The 25977-nt window shown below is 35.8% G+C and overlaps 1 protein-coding gene across 2 annotated transcripts in view; it reads right to left on the bottom strand.

The window, feature by feature from the left end:
- Window positions 1-22453: 22453 nt before the first annotated feature.
- Window positions 22454-25977, bottom strand: part of LOC105224301 (homeotic protein ocelliless) — a 49377-nt gene continuing 45853 nt past the window's right edge. For both annotated transcript variants that reach the window (XM_011202351.4, XM_011202350.4), the window contains exon 4: window positions 22454-23641. In XM_011202351.4, coding sequence (XP_011200653.2) covers window positions 22454-23641 — 1188 coding nt within the window. The remainder of the gene's footprint in view (window positions 23642-25977) is intronic.

Below are 25977 nucleotides of genomic sequence, written 5' to 3'. Positions count from 1 at the left end.
TAATGTGTAGAGTAGCCTGAGACAGTTTCGTAGAATGAAGCTCTCGTTCGGTTAGCTCGTTATTGTATACTACTATGAGCAGAAAATAGTAAGGCTTTGTTCGTAATTTTAAAATTCTTAATTTATTCTTCAAAATTTATGTCATCCTCCTCAAAGTAATCCTCCTTGGCCACAGGTCACTTGTGCCAACGATTTTTCCAATCTTAGAAACAGTTGTTAAAGTGAATTTCCGTAATAGCCTTCAATGTAGGGATTCACGTTTAACATCTTCAATTGACTCAAAACGGTTTCCTAAGAACGGTCGTTTGAGTTTGTTGAATAGCCAGAAGTTACACGGCGCTAAATCAGGCGAATACCGTGGTTGCGGCACGATATCGGTTGAAAATTTATCGAAGAACTCATGAAGAATCAATACATTATGCAACGGTACATTATCCGGCTGCAAAAATCAAGAGTTGTCAGCCCGTAATTCCGGTCTCTTACGAAAAGCTTCGCGCAAACGACGCATAACACTCAAATAGTATTCCATGTTGACACTTTGACCAGTCAGGAGCAATTCGGACTACATCACACCTCGATAGACGAAGAAAACTGTCAACCCAACTTTGGCGTGTTTTTTCGGCTTCGGCTCCCCTTTTCCACAAAATTTGTCCGATTGATTGTATGTTTCCAGATCATAAGCATAGTTCCAACACTCATTGCCAGTAATAATACGTTTCATTGCATCCTGGTAGTCGGAAAGCACTGTTTTACAGACGCGACGCTGTTTTTTGAAAAAAAAAAATGATTTTGGACCCATCGTGCTTTCACTTTTTCTTAGGTCCAAATATTCTTTTAGAATGGATTTCTTTGATCCGACCGATATTCCAATGCCACTTTATGTACTTCAGAAAGACTATACTAAAGTGTTCCAACTTTTTCCATTGAGTATTTTTCATGTGAGACCCCGGTTCGTATTTCTAAAAAATCGTTTGTTCATTGGCCTCAAAACTTGCTTTTGTCCAAATTTTCTCAAAATTGCCACATAAAATTATTAAATCGAGTGTATTAAAGTAAAACTTCGTTTATTTTTGTTTGTAGAGAACAAATGATTCCCAAATACCCTAAATAAAATTGTATCCCTTAATATTAACATTAAGAACTGGACCAAGGCCTGTAAAAATTTTCCATAGAAAATACACTATAATCGTGAGTTTTTATCTTTAAATTCCTACAGATCAGAGGTATTTTATGGCATCGCTTTGGCTTTAGACGCATACTTCTCAGAATTGTTCACTCTACAAAAGTGCTCAGTGCAACAAAGTCGTAACTCACACCAGCGAGGTAGTACGGGGCTCTAAACCCAATTTTTTCAAGAATTTCGCATTTTTCTGTATATATCTCGTCAATTACAAGAGCTATAGAAAAAGTGTACATGACAAATTTGTAGGAAATTTTATTTGCTATAAAAAAGTTCCAAGGTCAAAAGCGCTATCATTAATACTTCTCGAGTTATTCAGCTTTTTAAGTATATATATCGCGAATATGTTGTGAGATTAAAAAAAAAACATCTCCGCGCTGACAGCAGAACTTATTACAGTAGCATCTGAAGTAAAAAAAAATGTGTTTACATAAAGCCCATAAAGTGGATATAGGATAGACAAAACAACAAACAGAATTCACAATTTTATTTTTGCAAATGCTTTCATAAATAAAATAAATAAATTTTTATTGTAATTGAAAAAAAAATCTACAACCAAGACATATTAAATTATATCTCGAAAGTGTGTGTAAAATTTCATTACTATCGGTGGTAGTTCGCGGGACATCTTGACAAACGACTTTGAAAACACAATATCGAGTTTTGAGTGACTATGTAGCTGACCTCAAGGGTGCAACTTTTCAAGTTTGCATCTCCAAAGCTATATCTCAGATCAACTTGATATTGTAGAGATATTAATTATACAATTAAATAAGACAACAAAAAATCACTTTTTTGAAACCTTGAAAACCATGTAACTCTTTGATATTATCTTCAGCAAAGAACCTTTTTTCTACAGTTTTTTTATTGAGTAGCCTATTTAAAGTTTCAAAACTTTTTTTTATTTCTTCAAATTTCTGCTGAATTGTTACGAAGTGCTTGTTTTATTTAATATCTAGTTTATACAATTTGGTCGGTAATCAAACTATCCACAGCATCGACAACACTTTATAAATGTGTACCATTTCAACTTTCCCTTGTGATTCTCCTAACCATGTGTCTAGATCGCGATTTCGAGTGTAGCCTTTTACGAGACTATTGCTTACTAATTTCTTTTGTCGTCGATCAACCCGATTGTCGTTACTACAAAAACTATAAGGAGATCGAAAAACAGTACTTACTATATATACAAAATATTTACCGCTAGCGTTTCTAGTGCCAGCAGAAATATGAATTTAATGCAGAAATTATTTTGTTGGCAATTTTAAAAAATATAGAGCATACTTTTTCGAAAAAATATAATGAGATAGTAAAGCAAATTTACAATTGAATCCGTGGCTTATTTTAGATCCTTTGTGTTAAGGGCTTATATGCACCTGCAAGCCAGAAAAAATGTGAATTTGTTGCAAGAAGAAATTTAGTAAATAAATAGATAAAACGAATAGACATTTTAAAACGCAAAATATTTAAATATTCATCAACATTTTTTATTTCGCCTTCAAAGTAATCCCCACCAGATGTAATACACTAATGCCAACGATTTTTCCAGTCCTCGAAACGCTCTTCATAAGCACTTTTTGGAATAGCCTTCAGCTTCTTTAGCGAATTTTGTTTTATTTCTTCGATCGACTAAAAACGGGTTACACGGAGCGGTAATTTCAGTTTGAAGAACAAGAAATAATCACAGTCAAAGCTGGTGAATATGGTGGTTGATCCATGGTATTCATTGCGTTTTTGGACCAAAGAGACCTACATATTTACGATGCTCTTTTTGAACAAAATTCCGTTTTATCGGGATGAGTTAAGCAAGAAAGCGTTGCAAAAATCTCCACCAAAATCATTCGAACGGACTCGCGATCGATGTCGAACTCTCTTGCCATCTCTCTAATACTTGCCTGATGATTTTCAAACACCATATATCCTTGGCTTTTTTAATATTTTCATCAGTTGAAGAGGCCATCAGTTAATAATCGGCGATTCCTTTTGGAAAAATTTTAATACCTTTGATTTCTTAGCCGATATCCACAAGATTCACCGGAAAAAAATTCGAAGTCCGGAATCTTACGGTATCTACTTAAATTTAACTCAAAATCAAAAATTTAGGGAATGAGCGAAGTTTAGTAAAAATTTATATTTTGACAAATTTGACTACATATGTATGTATGTATATGCCGGATAAACATAAAATTTGCAGAGAATATTCTATTATATACATATGTATGTATGTACATACATACGTTCAAAATTTGCTATAAATTATTTTTTAGCTTACAACAATTAAATATCTATTTTTACACTTTTTGTATTTCCTATAGTTGCCACCTATTAAAAATTTAGGTTCGGGAAAACAATCAAGACATTTCTCTTTTCCTATAATTTAAATATTTGAATTTCTAAAACATATTTAAAAAAACGCATAAAAAATATTTCAGTACGCCGCTACTCCTCAAAAATATATATAGACATCCGCTGACTGCTTGCATCTGTACCCCAAGCAATCTAATCTGGCATAAAGGTAGCCTCCAATCCATTAGGAAATTAGTAGCGTTGCATGATTTTCCAACAAAATTGCATTACAATATAAATGTAATATTGGTTCATGGAGGCATAAAATTAGTCAGCTAGTACCCACATACAATACATACAAGCATATGTGTGGGGGTACGTGCCTACACATATCCTGTAAGCAAGTATGCTGCGATGCTACAACGAGCCTTGTAATTTCATAGGAGCCTCATTCGATTGTGAGCACACATACACACATATATGTACATATGTATGGGCATATATCCATATATGCTGACATACCTTGAAGAATGTGTGTGTGTGTGTGTGCCTACGTACGCTTCCCTGTAATTGAAAAGGTACTATAGCAGCATGATAAAAACAACAACAGTAACAATAGCAATAGCACTACTCTGCTTGCTTTTAAAGACTCCAATTTGACTCGCTGCCGTTGACGTTGCCTAAGAAACGCGACGTTTTGACTTTAAAGCGGACATTTTCTTATGCGCTCAGCTCCAGCGCCGCAGCACCGCAGCACCGACGTGGACATGAAAGGGAGGCGAAAAGAATTAAAACAAAAAACACAAACGCTAAACCAACAAACAAACCCACCGGAAAGCAGCTGCACCCAAGCATACACACACACACTTGAGCGCGCCTTCGTACATACGCCAAGCAATACAGTTAACAAAGTACCGAATGCTCTTTGGCAGAACTTGATCGCGAGAAAGAGATAAACAGCCACACAACAGGCAAGTTCGTTTCATTTGCCCTCAGGCCCGAGAGTTGTGTGCGCGCAATGGCGCCAAGCTTGCTTTGCTGCGGCTTTGGCTCCGCCTTAACATTCAACGTGTGGACGGCGAAGCGAGTGTGGACTTTGGGTGGTGGAAAAGGGTGCAAGCTAGTTGACAGCGGCAGCTGCCGTGCTTCTCTGCACTGGAAGTCGGCGACCAAGCAGTGGCTCGTTTTCCCCTTTCGCTTGGAATTGGAACGTAACTTTGTAGCGCGTTGAGTTGGCTTTGCGCTGTGTGCGTCAACTTTGGTAGCGGAAGTGCGCGTAGCTCCGTTGCGGAGCATAGCAAATCACTTTCAGCGTGTGTGCTGTGGCCATCTGCACCATCTATATCATCTATACCATCTTTTGCAGTTGGCTGTTGGTGGGAACCTGCTCGATGCCAACGTATTTTCGTGTTTTGGTTTCAATTCATTTGTTTCGAATTGCCGAAAAACGCTCATGTTTACTTACTCATAAGAGTATCTACTACAACTAGTAGATATCGCCGCAATGTACCGACTTGCTAACATGGAATTTTAATTACGAAATCTTTATTGATTTTTGATGAGTGTTTTTTGTAGTGGGAAAACAGCTTGTCACGATTGCTCTACATATTACAAATGTAGTAGGGAGGAGTATGTTTGTGTACTTGTAAAATTTAGTACATATACAGCTGTGAAATCATTTGTATGAAGTAAAAAAGATTTATTATAAAATTGAAGGGTTCTGAAGTGAACTCGAAGCTTTGAAAGCAGACAAATAAGTCATTAGCAAATGCTTATAAAAGACCTTCTGGCTTCAAGAATAACTAAATTTTGACTGGGAACAATCTTTGAAAGACTCCCCGGTCCTCTTTGGGGTCCGATTAATTTCTTCTGTGTTGAGGTCCATACTGATGCTGATGTTAACTTTCAATATTGAACATTACGTAACAATAATTTATGACATTTTGGTTTCCTCATCACCCTTAAAAGACCACCACCCCTCCTTTGGGTCCGGTTAATTTCTGATGTGTTGCAGTCCATACTGCAGATGAAAGTCCAGACGATGAAGACCACCTTCAATATTGAGCAATACATGACAGTAATTTAAGACTTTTTGATTCCCTCATTAACATTATCTAATCGTTTCAGTACTAAATGTCGCCAACAAAAAAATATGGCTTCTGACATGTGATATCATCACTTTATTGAAGCGAACTTACGTTGTCCAAATCATATTGAGAAATAAGGATGTCAATTGTTCAGCTTTGTAGATTATGTGACCACTTTTTGTGGAGGTAGGTCAGCCTATGCTAAGGAGGCAGCAACAACCCATTTGAAATCAATGTTCGCCTCCTTATTAACTGAATATATTTTTGTAATTTTGTTTTGATATTCTTAAAAGAAATTTCGGAACACAATCAATATTTGTAGAGTAGAATATCACCCGTTGTTAGAAAAAAAGCTAATATCCTTCTAAAACTGCTAGATCAGGCGAAAAAACCTTTGTTTCACCCAAATCTTTAGTTGAAATTCTCCAAATACTGTTCTTCTCCGTACATATTCCCTCAGCCAACATTCCAGTAGTAAAATTGTCTTCGATATTAATAATTTCAGCAACTTTTTTCAACAATTCAACACGATCACTAGTTTCTGGATCATCTGGCCTTTGGTGGTAATCGTGCACGTCATATATAAACTTGCGCCCGGCTCATCCATAAGGTTAGGTGCGTTTGAAAGAGCATAAATGTGTCTTTTTAATGTATAGTAGATCCCTTTGCTATCCTTTCTTAAATAGGAGAAAAATATTTCATTAAAAAGCTTGTGATACCTAAGATAAATCGAATAACTTACGCTGTGAACTAGGACTTCACCTCATGTATTAGCTAGATTTCGAACCACAGCTGTTTTCACCAGTTTTGGTTCGATTTGAACAATTTTTAGTCATGAGATGGCATTCTTCAAAGATTAATTAATATATTAATTAATTGCTTCATTATTTGTCACATATGTATTTGTTAAAATCGGTCGAGCAAGTCCGGAGATATGTGATTTCACTTAAAAGTGGACAGTTTCACGCCCAAACTTCTTTAAAAATCTAACGTTTTAAATTTGAATTATCTATATTTCGGCTTTGGAAACGTCAAATAACATTCGGAAAGTGACAGATATTCAGTAAAAAGTCTAAAATTTACGAAATGGGTCGCTATTCACTAGAAAAAAACCGTCTACAGTTCGCAGATTGGGCAGAAAAATCATCTTTTCGGACGAGGCTCATTCCCACCTCGATGGTTACGTTAACAATGGATGGTGCGGTTTTAGGTCTGGTGGAATCATCGGCCCATTTTTCTTCGAAAATGAAGAAGGAACCGTAGCCATCAATGGTGAGCGATATCGCGCAATGTTAACCGAATTTTTCTTCAAGCAAATTGAAGAGGAATACTTGGACAACATTTGGTTCCTGCAGGACGGCGCTACGTGCCATACAGCAAACGCTACACTCAATCCTTTACGCCCTATCTTCGAAATTAAAAATTTTATATGGCCCACCCTAATTTAATGTCTATGAAGAATTTATTGAGTTATCGCGAGTTTAGTAATTTTAAACAATAATGTTATATGGAGAGTAGGCAGAGTTATCATCCGATTTCAGTCATACTGTTCACAAGTGTGGTTATAATAATTGCTCTAGGTGAATTTTGTTGTTGTAGCTTTATTGGCTTAGGAGATATGTAAATTGTGATTTATTTCGGGGTTCCCTAATTATTTAAATAAAAAACAGAGAAACTTTAAAGTTAATAGGAAATTTTTATTATCATTCGAAATTAAATTCTTTGTCTTTTATTTTTTGAAGATTTTCTTTTTCGAATGTTGGCCGTGGTTTCATCTTAGATGGTCCATCCATTGGGTCCAATTTTTGATGACTTGTTCGAGCATTTCGACTAGTAACTGGCGAACGACACTGTGTGATATCACATGATCTTGGTGGCCAATCGACCGGTCCAAAACGTGAAATTATCTGCTCTTCGAAGTTCTTCTTCTTCTTAATTGGCGTAGACACCGCTTACGCGATTATAGCCGAGTTAACAACCGCGCGCCAGTCGTTTCTTCTTTTCGCTACGTGGCGCCAATTGGATATTCCAAGCGAAGCCAGGTCCTTCTCCACTTGGTCCTTCCAACGGAGTGGAGGTCTTCCTCTTCCTCTGCTTCCCCCGGCAGGTACTGCGTCGAATACTTTCAGAGCTGGAGTGTTTTCATCCATCCGGACAACATGACCTAGCCAGCGTAGCCGCTGTCTTTTAATTCGCTGAACTATGTCAATGTCGTCGTATATCTCGTACAGCTCATCGTTCCATCGAATGCGATATTCGCCGTGGCCAACGCGCAAAGGACCATAAATCTTTCGCAGAATTTTTCTCTCGAAAACTCGCAACGTCGACTCATCCGCTGTTATCATCGATGGAGGATGGAGTCATGTGTAGAAGTTCACGCAAATGAGGAAAGTTCTCTGATCGCCATTCACTTGGGGGTGGCCAGAAACGATTCTTTTGCATATGACTCAAGCAGCTCACGACTTCCGGTCTTTGACCAAGTATCCTCTGGGTAGCCTAAGAATATCCGTTTGAAGGCGAGCTAACGTGAGAAGGCAAAACATCCCCTGCATAGGGTTGTGCGCTGGGTTTGGGACCCGCCACGTAAAAAAACACCCCCAATGAAAAGGAACAACAAGCCTCGGCTCTTCGAAGTTGTCTCTCAATAAATCCATTGATTGATGCGATGTGTGGATAGTGGTGCCGTCTTGTTGAAACTTAAAGTCGTCGAGATCACGAGCTTCAATTTCAGGCATCAAATAGTCGGTTTTTATGGCGTGATGGCGGTCGCCATCGACGGGTATGTTCCCACCGTCACATTTTTGAAGAAAAATGGACCGAAGACTCCAGCGGACCACAAACCACACCAAACCGTTGATTTTTCTGGATAAAGTGGTAGTTTGAATCTATTCAAGTTGCATTTCCTCCAGATTGCGCAAATATTGCTTGTTTACACACCCATTAAACCAGAAATGAGCTTCATCGCTGAACAAAGTTTGGTTCCAAAACGTCAGATCTTCTTTGAGCTGCGAAAGATCCCAAAAAGCGAAGCGATGTCGATAGGGAAGATCGAGCGGCTTCAGTGTTTACATAAACTGTATTTTGTACGCTTTCAATTTAAGATCTCGACGTAAAGTGAGCGAAGTTTTTCCATACGTCAGTCCGAGTTGCTACAAACGGCGCCGAATTAACTCTCCACGGTCTTCGTGTACACTCTCAGCAACGGGTGCTATATTTTCTTCACTGCGCGCTGGACGTGGTCTATTCGGTTTAATATTATTTAATAATGGATGCAGAGTCCCAAGATTTGATATGCTGACTACCCGCTATTTTTTTTCTGAGTTTTTGGTTCATTGTATGATGAAAACAGTAAAAAAAATATTTGTACTTTTTTTTTAATATTGTATTTGAGAAAGTTAAAAACTATGTGTTATGTATAAAAAATAAATCTCGGTGGGAAAAAATAATAATAATTACAAATAACAGTATCTTAGTATCATCCTAACTTTCTCACCGCAGCTACGCGTATTTACACGATACTTTAACACTTGCGCAAATACGCCGACTAACAAAGCAATTAAATTATCCTTAATAACCCAGCGCTGAACCATTATTTTGCTCACTAATAGCATATATAATTTTCATTGCGCCTTAATCTCGTTTCACAAGTGGCTTTTCGAGTCAAGAATCTGTCAAATGTCAGTCGTACCGAAACCGTCAAATGGTACTTAGGAAATCCGATACTTTTTCATGGCCAAACGACACACTGCCGAAGAAAATGAGGGTGTTAAAGAACATACGTGCGTTTGTACGGGTGTGTGTGTGTGTGTTTGTAAGTGAATTTAAGTGTGAGGGGTGTGTACACAAATTCATTAGCCGACATTTTTCATGCTCATTATGAACATAAAATCACTACGATGCAGCCAATTAATAGAATTGAAGGCTCTACGCACAACAACAGCAACAACAAATCGCACATCATTATTCCCCAAAAAAAATTAAATCAACTAATACACCAAAAATGTTGAACGCACCAAAAAAAAAATAAAAAAAAACAAAAAAGGACGAGAACAAATAGCAAATTGAAAGATAAGTGGAATAGCGCACTGATTGAAATGGAATGGAATGTGCGACAACGACGACGGTAGCTGGAAGATGGGCGATAAGCGATAAGCACACAACACTGTAAAGGGCACCCGGCGCAGCGAATGGGGTATGCAAGGCGAGGATGAAACCGCAAAACAATGAAATCCACAAATTCCTTGAATACTGACAGTGCGATTATTAGCTTGTGTGCGGCTATTCGCAGACGATTGCCGCTTGCCGATTAGCCAGCGATCGGTTGGTTGGTCGGTCGGCTGGTCGGGCGCTCGCAATCGCAGCCATCGTTGCGCCTTTGTTCAGCGACGACGACGTATGTGACTGGTGTGTGCGGGTGCGGTCGCACGGTGCTGCGTGCGCACGGCAGGCTGACACGTGCCACAACGCCGCGGCGTCAAATTGGCAGTTAGTCGGCGCGGTGGAAAGCGAGTTCTCATAGGCCGCGTCCAAAGCCTCAGCATCTTGCTGTGCTTATGAGTAAATAGCAAATTAATGGGATACTCGTATGCTTACGACCGAAAAATAAATTGTTTACTATGGCTCAACAGCAAAAACAACAACCACAACAACAGTTGGAATACGATGAAGAAGGCACAAGATAAAAAGGTTGAGCATTGGTTGCATGCAGTAGCTGAAAGCTATTAGCGATAGTGGCAAGCAGCGGCGACATGCAATCAACAACAGCGGGGCGCGAGAATGTATGGAACAACAACAACAAAAACGGTGGAAGACAGCATTTTGAGGCTTCTTAATCAGTAGCCAAGCAGGCGGACACATTTCAGCACTTTCCGCTGCTTACATATTTATTTGCACGCACACACACACGCACACATACACAAATGTTACTTTCGCCTTCACATAGATAAATATTCGCTTTATTCACTTACTTGCCACATGAGTGCTGCATCATCATCATCGTCCATATCGTCAGCGTTTATGTTGTCGTTGTTGTTGTTGTTGCTATTATTATTTCATTGCCTCTTTTACGTGCATTTGCAAAGTGGCATAAAATATAAATGTGCCTCGTAGTAGTAAAAGAAGTTTGTAGCAAGCAGCATGTTGCATGCAGCATGGCAAAATTGCCAGCAGTCGCTCGTAAAAAGGCGAGCGTAAGCGCATGAAAGAGCAAAAAACAGAAGGCAAACAAAAAAAAAACAGAAAACATCGTGAAAAGAAACTGACAGCAAATGGAAGCCTCATAAATACGAAATTAGTACGTAATTCTATAAGCAACACGCGCCAATTGTACGCCCCTGCGTCGACACTGTTGTTGCTACTGCTATTGTTGTAGCTGTTGTTGCCTCCAAGTGTATTGCTAGCCTTGCCATTTGCTTTGTTGTTGTGCTTGCTATTTTTATTCCGTTTGATTATTACTGTTGATTATCCTTTCAAGCGAATTGAAAGGTTCACACACATACACACATACTTACATATGTACATAAATAAGTGCAAATGTGCACACGCGTGGGTAGTTTTGCCACTTTAAGTGCGTTTAGTATTAAAGAATTGTCCTTTCGTGATTTAAAAGTTTTAAATTATGATATTTAAATAGTAAAATGTAGATAATGCAGTATACAAATATACATACATACATATGCAAATACATATATCAGTTTTAATCGCAAGTAACAACAATAATTTATTCCAAATTTTCTGATATTAACTTGCCTAGAAAATGATTTTCCATATAAGAACTTGATTTTGAACGCTCATTTCGTATGACAGCTATATGCTATAGTTCTCCGATCTGAACAATTTTCTCGGAGATTATACAGTTGTCTTGAAAAATAATCCATGCCAAATTTCGTCAAGTTAACTCGTCAAATACAGAAGTTGTCCATACAAACAGTTCATTGCGATCGTTCAGTTTGTATGACAACTATAACCTATAGTTGTCCGATATCAGTGGCTCCGACAGATGAGCTACTTCCTTGAGTGAAAAGGATGAATGCAAAATTTCAGATGGATAACTTGAAAAATGGGACAATGTGTGTATGTATATAGATATATTGTATAATTTATAGGGTCTACGATGGTTTTATTTAAGATGTTGCAAACTTCGTGGCAAACTTAATATATCCTGTTCATGGTACAAAAATAGTGTTTGTAGGCTTTTTCTAAGAAATTACTCGCATCATTAGTTGACTACCTTAATTCTAGCGAATAATTAATTTCAAAGATAAAAAGATTCTGTTTAGCTGAAGATCCTTTGAGATGGCTTTAGACTTTAGTCGTTGCCGGATCTTAGTGCGAGAGCTTACTATCAGCCAATCACAAATAAAATACGAGTATAATACATTTATATATAATTATATACTAGAGTACAGGGCTGGCATATTTTTTATTATTCTAAAAAAAATGATGATAAAAAGCAGATACTTGATTAAGAAGAGCGCTTAACCTCAAGCAGTCGCACTTTATTCAACCTTATGTTCAATTGTTCTTCCCTGATTTAATAAATTTTCGGAGTTTTTCAATTTCATTTCAATTAAAACATTGGAAAGCACGCATGCGCCGCATTCTTTGGATTCTATTTTACCAAATTCTGAAGATAAGATCTAAGGGGTAGAAGTACTGTTTTAAGCCTTACAATTTAACAATTCTTTCCTAAAAGTATAGACCTTTTGGTTTGTTTCAAAATCAAATCTACTCTAAAATAACAGGGGATCCAAGTATGGGTACCTTTTTCAGTAGCCTTTTCTTAACAGATCACGCATTAGTCAAGCTGTCAAGTTATTTTTGTTCAGTATTATTTGCCATTTCATCATGGAAAGACTTTCATACGTCTGAGCACCGATTACCAATCGTTAAATTTTATTACGAAAATTTACATTCTGTAAAGAATGTGTTTCGCCCGCTTCGCTCAACTTATGGTCAACATAATCGACTTACTTAGCGTACTATTCGCAACACCATCATCCTTCTGGAGACCAGCATTCATTATTAGATAATATTCAACCGAATAGATCATGCCCAGCACGCAGTGAAGAAAGTGGAGTGTCGATTCGGCACCGATCGCAGCAACTCGGACTGATGTATGAAACGACAAAATACAGCTTGTGCTAGAACTGTATCCGCTTGAGCTTCTCAAGCGACATCGCGCTCTGTTCAGCGATAAGACCCATTTCTAGCTCAAAGGACATGTAAACAAGCAAAATTCCCGCATTTGGGACGAAGAGCAGCCTGAGAGATTCTATCTACGGATTTATTAGGAGAACACATCAGTGAGAGATAATTTCACAGGCCAGTCGATTGGCTACCATGATCATCTGATATCACACCTTGAGTTTTTTCTGTTAAGATATGTGAAGTCCAAAGTCTATGCGGAAATTCCAGCTTCAATTTAGGCCTTGTGGCAAAACATCAAGCATGTTGACATAGCCGTCTTCAAAAAAAAAATAAATAAATGCCAAAGAATGTTCTTTCGAATGATAAAAAAAAACATTCTCCATTAAATTTGAAATTTCTGTGTTTTTTCAGTGAAAAGTAGGAAACCTCGAAATCATCTTTTAATTCTATGAAACTCAGTTATGAAATATAAGTAATTTACTTTTAAATACTTATTACACTACTAAAGAGATGCGGAACTATCCCTTATGTACGAATGTGATACGGGAGTAAGGTAGTAGTCAATATGAATGAACTCTGAAAATTATACTGGAATCTGTAGCTCTCGAATGCGGAATCAATTCAAAAATATGCTGCAACGCCCTTTAATTATTTTTATTATAAGAAGGTCGGTTAGCAAAGTAAGGTAACATTTTAATCGCTTAGATATGACTAATTTTATTTTTGGCTTGGCTGAGACCGATTACTAAGGGGGATCCTGCTCTAGAAGCTTCAAAAAATCGATTTTTTTTTTGCTTAAATCTATTTAAAAATTATCTAAAGATATGTCCCCAAAGTTATAGATGGGAATTCGAAATATTTCGAAGCTAGAAGAGAAATAGTCCCCAAGCGTCTAGCAGATATATGAGCCCTTGGGCAGAAAGCGAAAACTTTGACGCGCGATTTCGGTTTTTCATTTTTACGATGTTTTTTAATTGGCGGGCAGGATAAAAAGAAACTAAACTTCGTATGAAATAGGGGCAAAGTTTATTATCTTTGGCATTAAATTATATTCCATTTTTGAAGATAAGTTAGTAACAAATATGAATCTCTTTAAGTTTTTTGTTGCCGAGAAAAATTGCCACCTGCATCCTGCCCGCCGTCCAACAAATGCACATGCGAGACGCATTGGGCAATTGCTTTCCAAAGGCAGAATATCAAAGATTTCGTACCAAAAAAAATTGTGGATGAGGTTTAAATATATAACCATAAATCCTATAAATTTCGCTTTAATCAATTATTTCTTTCATTCCCAAAAAATCTTGAAAAAATCGATTTTTTTAAGCCTCCAAAGCAGGCTTCCCCCTTAAAGGAGATTAAAAAAATATTGCTCGGTTATTCAAGGTTAATTATAGACTAATTATTTTCGAATAAAAACTGTGGAAATCATTATTTGAGTGGAGAACATTTTGCAAAAAAAAAATTGAATTTTTTCGGGAGAATTTAATAACGGCTAACTCAACTAAAGAAATTTATAAATAATAGAACAGCATTTTTTTCATAAAAAATTACTTAAACTTTCTGCAATTTTTAACTTCAATTAATTTCTGTACCTAAGTGTTTTACATCGGTTCCACTGTGCCGCAGACATAACGCCATAGTTTCGGTAATTTTTTACAGCGTTAATATTTCTTTTTAAACCTCAGCGAATCACCAAAACAAAATGGCATAACAGTCCAACTGAATTCGCGGCAGCTGCTCTCTTGTGCGAACAACAACAAAAACGACAACAGTATAAAAACAGAAAACTACGCGGCAGTTGAATGACAACCAAACCGGTCTTAGACGATCAGAAAAAAACCCCACGAATATTGGGAAGCGACGATCACCCCGCGAAAGCGCGAAGCAAAAGCAACAACAACAATGACTGAAAAAAGTCTGCTACTAGTGGCGAAACATATCGCTTCGCTGCGGCAGTCAGCCATACAGGGTGGCCTCGCCACTGCAACTGCAAAACAAACATATACACACACACAGACATGTTCAGATGGTATGATGGTAGATATTTATTTAGTTAACAGGTAACCGAGAGACCATTGAACCAGCCAATCATCCGGAGTCAGCGAAGCCGCCACAGTGCGTCGTGCGCCGAAGGTGTCAGCGTTAAAGCTCTTAGCGTCGGCAGCTTCCCTGAAGTTGCGGCGGCATTTCAGGTGGCTGAACAACGACGGACTGTGGGCCCACAGCGCTGGCTACCGCAGCGAAGACACGTCGGCATGGCATTTCCTTTCCAACGATTTTATGCCAAAATTGTGAACAGTCACATAATTCGGACATTAATTACTTTTTTGCGAAGTTCGGCAACAAATCTGTGTTGTTGTTGTTATACTCTTTTTTTTCTTTTTTGGCTGAGAAAAGGAATTCGGAAGAATGCGTGAAGAATGTGACGCAAAGGCGGCAGGCAGGCATGCCGACAAAGTCAAAATATGCATAACAACAGCAACAACAACGATGTTGATGGGAGTTGTGCCGACTTATTGGCGGGCGGTAGCACAACAAGATGTTTGAAGTGTGGGCGGAGCGGTGAGAGGGCGAGTGGCAGCCGATATGCAGAGCAAATTAAGCCCAGAATATCTAGAAGAGAGAAATACTGACATCAGCGAAATTTTTTTTGATTACTATGAAAAAAAAAAAATATTAGAAAAAACAAAAAAAAAAAAAATTAATTCGAAAATGCTTGATTATATGGAATATAATTAATATTGGAGAAGAGGTTTATATATAATTAAATGTAAGCGCCAAAAAAAAATCTAAATATTAAAGTCATATTTCAAATTTTATCATTTTATGAATTTTTGGAAAACTATTAGAGAAAATTATGCAAAATTAGTAATATCACTCTTCATAAGTTTGCGGGCGAAGAATAGAACCTTATAAAATATACTACTTATTGAAAAAAAATAGAATTTTGTGTATAATTCGGTTATACCTGTTAGCAGAATTGTCCTTACATAGTCACATATTGTCCATATACAGCGAAATTCCTCATAACCGGACGAATAAAACATAAAACTATACACTTTCTTTTGACATTTTATGAAAATCTGTCTGTTTATCAGAGATAACTTGTACGAAATATAACCAAAATAGTGTCCGCGCCCAATCATTGAATCGTAATCATGTCCGGTTATAGGAATTGCTTTTGTATGAAAATAATAATGCAAACATTGTGCTCATAAAATTTATCCAGTTATGGGAGATGTCCGTCCATGAGGACTGTTCGCAAATTTCAACGTATGCAGGCAGATATGTATATTAACCAACAGAAAAATCAATTTCGAGTTTTTTGACGATACATTATTTTAGGTAATGATTAATTAATGAATAAAAAATGAAAGAAAGAAAAATTCTGTCTCTGTATCCCTGCATTCTTAGTATTTCCTTTACATAATGAAATTGTCTTAAGGTGTCACATGGATTTCCTCGGGTAAAAACAACCTTTTTCAATAATTTTTTTCTTATATAAAAAATTAAATATTTTATTAGAATTTTTTATTATTACAAACATACACTATTAACAAAAAAATTCTGAAATTTTTGGAAAAAACCCCTCAAAAAAAAAGATGCACCCGTGATGGCAGGATATCTCCTTACGGCATCATCTAAAGTGAAAAAATACTTGGTTTAGATAAAACCTTAAGTTAGAACTTACACGAAGGAAAAAAACTTAAAATTGGATTTTTGGCTCTATTTCCGAAACTATTTCTAGGATCCACTTGTAAATTCTGGACAATATTCTAGAGGTGTTGTAGAATTTAATTTTAACCTGTAAACCCATGTAAACCCTTAATTTTTTTTTTATTTTTCAACTATTTTGCTGACATTTTCATAAATTTCTTATTTTTTCAGAGATGTTTCTGATATTTCTTCTAGTTTCAGCATAAATTGACTTTTGTACGAATATAAAAAAATATATCGTCACCTGAAATGCAAAATAACGTATCATCAAAAAATTCGAAATTGAGTGTCTTATTGATTACGCTTCACTACTTCAAATTACATACATAACATTAAATATGTTCAACATTTTCTGGTTCTGCGGTCATATATAAACCAGTTTTAACCAATATTAATATTTTGTTTCACTCATGTTCCATTTTATTCCGTGTTTCATTCATGCCACTGTAAATTTCTGAAAATGTTGTTACGTTATTTTGCATTTCAGGTGACGATATGAATTAATTAATAAATTCACAGGTTCATTTCTTATGGTAATTATCTGTGTAACTAAATCATAAAACTTGACCGTCTATCTACTTTTTTGATATAAACAACATTCAAGTCGAATTAAGGTTCTTAATAAGGAACATAGATCTGTATTTGAACTCTTTATCTTAATTTTGATACTGCTTCGAAAAGTGATCAGCTTCTTGAGGAAAAATGGATTTGTGGAAAATTTCAGATCGATGATAGAGACATCAAACTACAAACAGATGGACAGACTAGTCTAATCGATTCAGCTCGTCACGCTGATCGTTGTAGAGTCAACTAGTTCAATGAAAATCGGTTATTCTGTTTATTGGACTGTATCTAAAATTTCTGAAATTTTAACACATTTTTAGAAGATCGTTGCCCTCCAACAGAGGAACTATGTAAATATGCTACCTGGTTTTATAACAACCGCAAAGTTAGCACTGTCAAATGAAAGCATGTAATGAGGAGGCTTCCAGACTCATCGAAACTGCTGGGCGAGAATTTCAGTTGAAACGCAAAAAACCTTCCGACCTAGCAAGAGAACAGTAGCAGCAAAGGTATTTCTTTAACATTTAGGTTTTAAGTATCTCTCCTAATTAATTAGAATAGAATTGTCTGTTAGTATTTTATCTTTATATGTTTGGTACAATTGTAAAATAAAAATAAAAAAAAATTTACTTAAATTAAATTTTTTAAAACTTTTTTTTTTAATTTTTATTTGAGAATTTAAAGCAATTAAAACATTTAAAATTATACATAAAATAATACAAAAAATTCAAATAGTAAATTTGAAAAAATTAAATAGTTCTTAAAAAAAATAAAATTATTAAAACAATCAAAAAAATTAATTTAAAAAAATATAAATAAAATAATTTAAAAAAATAAAATAATTAATTTAAACTAAAATCATATTGAGTTGCGCACACAAAAATTTCCGAATTGAAAAACATGCTGCTTATTACTTAATATTCCGAAAACAAAGTAAAGCGCTGCAAATAAAATATGAACATCAAAAGCGAAACCAAAACAATAAAAAAATAATAATAAATCTCTGGTAACTGGCATTCACAACAAAAATGTAGCTTTATGCGCCAACAACAACACAATGATATTTGCTATAAAACAAAAAGACAAAGCTTTAATGATGATAAATTGCGATTGGCGCGCATTTTCCTTCGCTAGCACAAATGCGAAATTAATAATGCTTTTTTTCGTTTTTTTTTTTTGTTGTTTTTTTTTTATTTTTTTTTTTCTTTTTTCGTTTGGTTTTTGTTTTTTTTTCGTTTATTGCTGCATGTTTAACGCGTATTTCGCGCGAATTTCCTGCGTATTCGTGTATGAGCTGGAAAAAAATGCAAAAAATATTGTTTTAAAGAACGCAAACTTGCGAAAAACTTAAGCGCATTAAAGCGCAACAACAACACAGCTAACCGTTAACACAGTGCAGCAACACAACACAAAGCAAAAACGTAAAATTTGCGGAAATAAAAACTTTATTTTATTATTCATAGTTTGCGGTTGCCTTATTGTAATATACCTGTATAACTGTATATGTACCATATATGTATGTATATGATTACACCAACAAATATAAACGCATTTTTTTTTGTTGTTTTCAATACACATTACATTATATTTATTTATTTGCTTTCAATTATATATATATAATTTTTTTTGTTGTCTTTTAATTTAATTGTTAAAGTAATAATAATTACAAGTGGTTTTTAATTATTTGTACACAGATTAAACAACTTATTAGTTAGCTAGTTATATATGTATAGGTTGTTGTGGTTTTTTTCTTTGTTTTTGTTTTTTTATTTACTTCAATTACATTTACTGTTAATGACAGCTTTAATTATGCATACGCTTTACAACTTAATGCGCTAACTAATTACTTTTATTTTATATATTTTTTAAACTTTTTTAATTTTTTATTATTGTTATTTTTAATTATTTTTATTGTTATTAATTTTTTTATTTTTTCATGATTTATTATTTTTTATTTATAATTTATTATTATTTAATTATTTATAATTTTTTTATTATTTATTTATTTTTTTATCGAATTATGATTTATTTTTATTTTTTTATAATTATTTTAATTTTATTTTATTTTTTTTTGATATTTACAAATTAATTTAATTTTGCAATTTTGCTTATTTGCAACAATTAATTTAATAACTTAGTTGTCTAAATAAAATTAACTAGCGGCTAACTCTTCAACTTTGCTCTCTGATATAACGGTTGCTTGCGGTCCATAACCAGCCTGTCAAGCAACCAGCGCCATATAAATGCCTTTGCTTTGCTTTTATTAGCCTAAATTGATTTCTTTCTTTTTGTTTTTGTAATTTATTTTTAATAATTTACATGCTCCATTTTTATATTTTCCTTATATACCATTTACACACACTGCTAAAGAAATGCTCTTATAAAATAGTTCGTTTTTTCTTTCTTTTCTTCGTTAAATATGCAAAATCTGAATTTTTGATATGAAATATTTGCGTTATTAGTTAGACTTTATACAATATTGTTCTGGTTTTTGTTAATAATATTCTCTTATTTTTTGTTTTCGCTTATATTATTATTATATTTTACAATGCATAGTAATTGTGGGACGGGTAGAGGGGTGTTTCGGAGTGCTGACTTAAATGTACAATTTGTGTTTGCAACTTACCGACTAAATTATGCTAATTTAAACTAAAATGCAGCAAATAATCAATTTTACAAAAAAATCAAAATTCATTTTTTGAATTAATTTCAGTGGCAGGGTGTTTCATGTGGTGGCAGCATGCCAAAAACAATTTTTTAAATGTAATTCAAGGAGGTTGCGGCAATGAAAAATGTTGAAAAATAAATTTTGCGCCATTTTGTGGTTAAAAATTTGCATTAAAAGTGTTTTGGGTGTGTGTCTATGCTAAGGCAGCATTAAAAAAATTAAAACAATAAATTATTATAGTAAGAAAACAAATTTTTAAGCAAGTAACCAAGTAAAAATTTTCATAAAGTGAGAGTGTAATATTTGAATAGTGTAAAAAAATTAATTTTCCGCAATTTCATGGCTAAAAATGTGCATAAAAGAAGGTTTGAGGTGTGTGTCTATGTTAAGACATTATTAAAAAAAAATAAATAATAATAACGAAACAATTTTTTAAGCAAGAAACCATATTAAAATATGGCTTTCAGTTTTAATTTATTTTTAAGTTTCATTCAGAATTTTTGTATTTTATTTTTAATGATCTACACCTTTCACATAAACATACAAAATAAATATAAATAAACGAAGATTGTAGTGCTTTGAATTAATGAATAAATTTGGAATCATTTACCGTTATGATTTTCACTTTCTTGGGACTATTGTTTAGGTTCACTTAAAACTTGATAACTAGAGTTGCCGAAGCAATTTATGAAAATTAACGATACATTTTCTTAAGAAAGTCGGAAGTCCATTTAACAAAATTTCAAAATAAAAGTTTTCAAACAATTTTTAGAAGTATGCTCCGAAAAGCAAAAATTTCCAAAACTTTTTTGAGTGAAGTTCCAAAGTAAAATTGTGTGCAATCTTTTGAAGTGTAGTTCGAAAATAAGAGTTTTTGAAAAAAATGTTTAAAGTGTATTTCGAAAACAAAACGTTTACAATTTTTTTACAGTGTATTTCGAAAACAAAAACTTTTGAAAATACATACATATTTCGAAAACAAAATATTCTTAAACAATTTCAGAAGTGTAGTTCGAAAAATTTTGAAATAATTTTTTTGGAGTGTATTTCGAAAACAAAAAGTTTTGAAACATTTTTTTTCAGAGTAGTTCAAAAACAAAAACGCTTTGAAACAACTTTTTGCAGTGTATTTCGAAAACCAAAGATTCTGAAACAATTTTTTTGCAGTTTTGTTCGAAACTAAAAAGTTTTGAAACAAGTTTTTGCAATGTGTTTGAAGGGCTAACGGTTTTGAAAAAATTGTTTGAAGTGTAGTTCGAAAAAATTAATTTTTTATATTTTTTTAAGTGCATTTCGAAGACAAAAGGTTTTGAAACAATATTTTTTTTTGCAAATTATTTAGAAAACATAAGGTTTTGAAACAAGTTTTTTGCAGTGTATTCTGAAAACAAAATGTTTTGAAAAAAGTTTTCAAAATTTTGTTCGAAAATAAAAGATTTTTGAACAGTCTTGGAATTGTAGTTCAAAAACAAAAAAATTTTAAATTATTTTTTGTCAGTGTTTTCGAAACCAAAAGGTTTTCAACTTTTTTTTTGAAGTGTAATTTGAAAAAAAAAAGTTTTGAAATTTTTCTTTTTTATTGTAGTTTTAAAAACAAGAGATTTTGAAGTGCAGTTCGAAAATGAAATTAAAAGAAAAATGTTAAGTCCGACAAACAAAAAACCATAATTCCTCATCACCAACTGTTCACTTAATATTATAGATAAACACTTCAATAAACAAATGGGGCAACTCTCAAGCGCATTACGGTATATTTTAGTACTTTACTTACATTACATATTTCGTTTAAACTTTTTTGTTGAAATTCTGTACAAACACACACATGCGTACACACATTAACTATAATTAAAGAGATTTTTGAAATTTTTGTTCCTAATTTATCACTCAATATTTCGTTGATACTGGCTGCAACTGCTTTTGCCTTCACACCTTGCTATCTTCTTCTCTTAATGAGCTTCGACTTAACAGCAACAATTCCGCTCTACTCTCTATCTTGCACTCACTCTAACACTTTCACTCTCTCTAACTCTCTATCCATCTCCCTCACCCCGCGCACTGAGCATTTTCGTGCTGTTTTCCAACACTGTCACTAACGGATATGTCTCTCGAGTGTTCCCAACTCCAAGCTCACGCATACTCATCCGTTGCTTCGTAGAAATGCGACGGCGGAGCTGGTGGCGGCAACAACGGCGCTCCTGTCGTACCGGCCGCCGACGGCAAATGCAAGAGCGGCAGCGGCGGCGGTGCACTTGTCATTGTTGTTGTTGCGGTTAGCGGAGTTGTTGCCGGTGGCGGTGTGCTGCCTGGCGACAGCTTTATGGCCAACTGTGGTGGCTGTTGGTGATGATGTTGCTGATACTGATGTTGATATTGGTTGGACAATTGTTGTTGTTGCTGCTGCTGGTGTTGCTGATGCGGCTGCTGTGCGGACGCATACTGATGTTGCAAATTACTGCGATTGTTGACATTGCCGCCGCCGCTACTGCTGCCGCTACCACCGCCATATTGTGGCAGCATTGCGTAATCTTCGTTGCCATCGTGCAGGCCATAAGTGCCACGTCCACCGACGCCAATGTAGTTATTGGCGCCGCCACCACTGAAATGTTTGATGCCCTCACTGTATATGCCACCACCACTTGCACCGCTGCCACCACAATTACTGCTGCTGCTCCCGCTACCCATAAACGAAGCGCTGATGCTGCCGCCAACGCCTCCACCACCGCCCACACTACCGCTGCCACTGCCGCTACCGCTAGCAGCGCTGTTGTTGCTATTGCTGTTGCAATATTGCATCAGCAGATTCTACACCATGTTCACGTACTTGTCTTGTGGCGACATGTAGTCCAGGCTGTTCTGCGAGAAGGCCTGCGCCGACACGGTGCCGGTGAACGAAGGACTAGGTGAGAGGCCGAAATTCGAGGCGCTGTAGCCGGTGTGGCCCATATTGTAGTTGACCTGATTCTGGTTGCTGAAATACTCCATTTGCGAGTAGTAGCTCGGCGCCTGTGCATAGTTGTTGGGATACTGTTGATATTGGTTATGCCAGAAATTGTACGAATCATGATTCGGCATGTACGCCGAATGGGCGGCCGAGTGATGCGCCGATTGTGCGCTTTGTGCGGCGTGTGCTGCAGCGGCGGCCGATTGTGGTGACATCGGTGTGATGGGCGGTGATGGTGTTGTGATGCTGGAACTCGAATCCATCGGTGTTATATTGCCACCGGGTTGTACCAAACGTGGATTCGTCGCTGCCGCAGTGCCATAGATGCTGTGATGATGTATAGCGCTGCTGCTGATATCGCCGCCGCCGTCTTTCAATGTGTCGTAAGTGGAACGCAGTGAGCCGTCATTGCCGACCGGACCGCCAGGGTAGCCGGCGCTGATGTGTTCCTTCTTGCAGACAATGCTGACGGGACTCACGGAGGTGGCGGGTGTGGGCAACAGTGGTGAGGAGTTTTGATGCGCAGCCACTGAGGCGTTCAGTGAATTCACTGTGGCCACGGATGGGCCGGACGCTAGCGAGTTGATGCCTCCACCGGCGGACATGTGATGCGGATGTGTTGAATGTGCGTGCGACGAAACGGCGGAACCAGAGGTGGGCGTTACCGCTGAGCCCGAGGCGGATGCGTTTAGGAAGGAACTGTGATGGGATTTTATAGACTGTGCGACGGCGGCGGCGGCAGCGGCCGCTGCTGCTGATGAACCGCCGGCATTGTTCGGATTATTCGCATTGCCACCAGCGCCCGAGGAGTTGCCCGATTTATTGCCGCCACTGCCGCCGGACGTGGAATGCGATGAGTGTGAACTCGATTTGTTGGCATTGGATGAGCTGGAATTGTTGTTGCTGCTATTGCCGCTATTCGATGTGTTGCGCGATGTTGAACAGGAGCCGGAGCCGGAGCCGACATTCTTCGAACTGTTAAGGCTGTTGGATTGCTGTTGCTGCTGCAATTGTTGGCGACATTTGGCGCGCCTGTTTTTAAACCAAACCTGAAAGAGAAGAGAGCAAAGTGAAATGTTGAAAAATGAGTTTACAATTTTTTTTATAATAAACTTTAATCATTTGTGCAAGTTCTAATTTTTAAATTAAAAAAATATTACTGTTAAATTATAAATATAAACTTAATTCACAATTTGACAATTTTTTATTTGTGGAATTTTGGCTTTAAGCTGAATTTCGAAATTCAATACTTAATATTAAAATAATTGTTTTGTAAAATTTCGCAAAATGTGATTTTTAAAGTTCCAAAAAATATATTTTTGCTAAATTTCGAAAACAGTTTTGAATATTTTTTTTCAAATTTTAATAAAATATAATTAACAATTTTCATAATTTCTTTAATTTTTTTTAAGTTTTTACTGGATCTGTACTTAGAAAATAGTTTTAAAAAAATCTTATTTTAAAAATTTCGAAGAAAATGATTTTTGCATTTCGAAAACGGTTTTGAATAATTTTTTTTAAATTTTAATAACATATAGTTAACATTTTTTTAAATTTTTGGCTCAGTTACGAAATAACGGGTGATTTTTTTGAGGTTAGGATTTTCATGCATTAGTATTTGACAGATCACGTGGGATTTCAGACATGGTGTCAAAGAGAAAGATGCTCAGTATGCTTTGACATTTCATCATGAATAGACTTACTAACGAGCAACGCTTGCAAATCATTGAATTTTATTACCAAAATCAGTGTTCGGTTCGAAATGTGTTTCGCGCTTTACGTCCGATTTATGGTCTACATAATCGACCAAGTGAGCAAACAATTAATGCGATTGTGACCAAGTTTCGCACTCAGTTTACTTTATTGGACATTAAACCAACCACACGAATGCGTACAGTGCGTACAGAAGAGAATATTGCGTCTGTTTCTGAGAGTGTGGCTGAAGACCGTGAAATGTCGATTCGTCGCCGTTCGCAGCAATTGGGTTTGTGTTATTCGACCACATGGAAGATTTTACGCAAAGATCTTGGTGTAAAACCGTATAAAATACAGCTCGTGCAAGAACTGAAGCCGAACGATCTGCCACAACGTCGAATTTTCAGTGAATGGGCCCTAGAAAAGTTGGCAGAAAATCCGCTTTTTTATCGACAAATTTTGTTTAGCGATGAGGCTCATTTCTGGTTGAATGGCTACGTAAATAAGCAAAATTGCCGCATTTGGGGTGAAGAGCAACCAGAAGCCGTTCAAGAACTGCCCATGCATCCCGAAAAATGCACTGTTTGGTGTGGTTTGTACGCTGGTGGAATCATTGGACCGTATTTTTTCAAAGATGCTGTTGGACGCAACGTTACGGTGAATGGCGATCGCTATCGTTCGATGCTAATAAACTTTTTGTTGCCAAAAATGGAAGAACTGAACTTGGTTGACATGTGGTTTCAACAAGATGGCGCTACATGCCACACAGCTCGCGATTCTATGGCCATTTTGAGGGAAAACTTCGGACAACAATTCATCTCAAGAAATGGACCCGTAAGTTGGCCACCAAGATCATGCGATTTAACGCCTTTAGACTATTTTTTGTGGGGCTACGTCAAGTCTAAAGTCTACAGAAATAAGCCAGCAACTATTCCAGCTTTGGAAGACAACATTTCCGAAGAAATTCGGGCTATTCCGGCCGAAATGCTCGAAAAAGTTGCCCAAAATTGGACTTTCCGAATGGACCACCTAAGACGCAGCCGCGGTCAACATTTAAATGAAATTATCTTCAAAAAGTAAATGTCATGAACCAATCTAACGTTTCAAATAAAGAACCGATGAGATTTTGCAAATTTTATGCGTTTTTTTTTTTAAAAAAGTTATCAAGCTCTTAAAAAATCACCCTTTACTTTCGAAAATAGTTTTCAACATTTTCTGCACGTTTTAATTTGTTTATTTTAAAATAATATTTTTACACTTTTTAATATTATAAAAATTCAAAATTTTCAAAAACATTTGAATATTTTTTGAAAATTTTAATTTACCCTTATTTAAAATTTCTTTATTTTTTTAACTATTATTGACCTAAATTTTCGAAAACGATTTTACACTTATGTATATCAGAACTGAATTGAATTTAATTCAAAACTATATTTTAAATTTGTAGTGCTTAAAAAAATTTTTTTCATTGCTAAATTTTGAAAACAATTTTGAATGTTTTTTGAAATTTTCATTAAATTTACTTCAAAATTGGTACAATACTATATACATACACATATGTAGAATTGTTTGAAAAATTTTCGTTGGAGTTGGATTTTGAAAATAGTTTTGAATATTTTCTATAATTTTTAGTTCGTTTTATTTTAAAATAGTACTTTAAAAATTTAAAAAATTGTTATTACAAAATTTC

Source organism: Bactrocera dorsalis, chromosome 4 (assembly GCF_023373825.1).
Source record: "Bactrocera dorsalis isolate Fly_Bdor chromosome 4, ASM2337382v1, whole genome shotgun sequence".
Lineage (NCBI taxonomy): Eukaryota > Metazoa > Arthropoda > Insecta > Diptera > Tephritidae > Bactrocera > Bactrocera dorsalis.
This window is presented reverse-complemented; position numbering and strand designations above follow the sequence as displayed.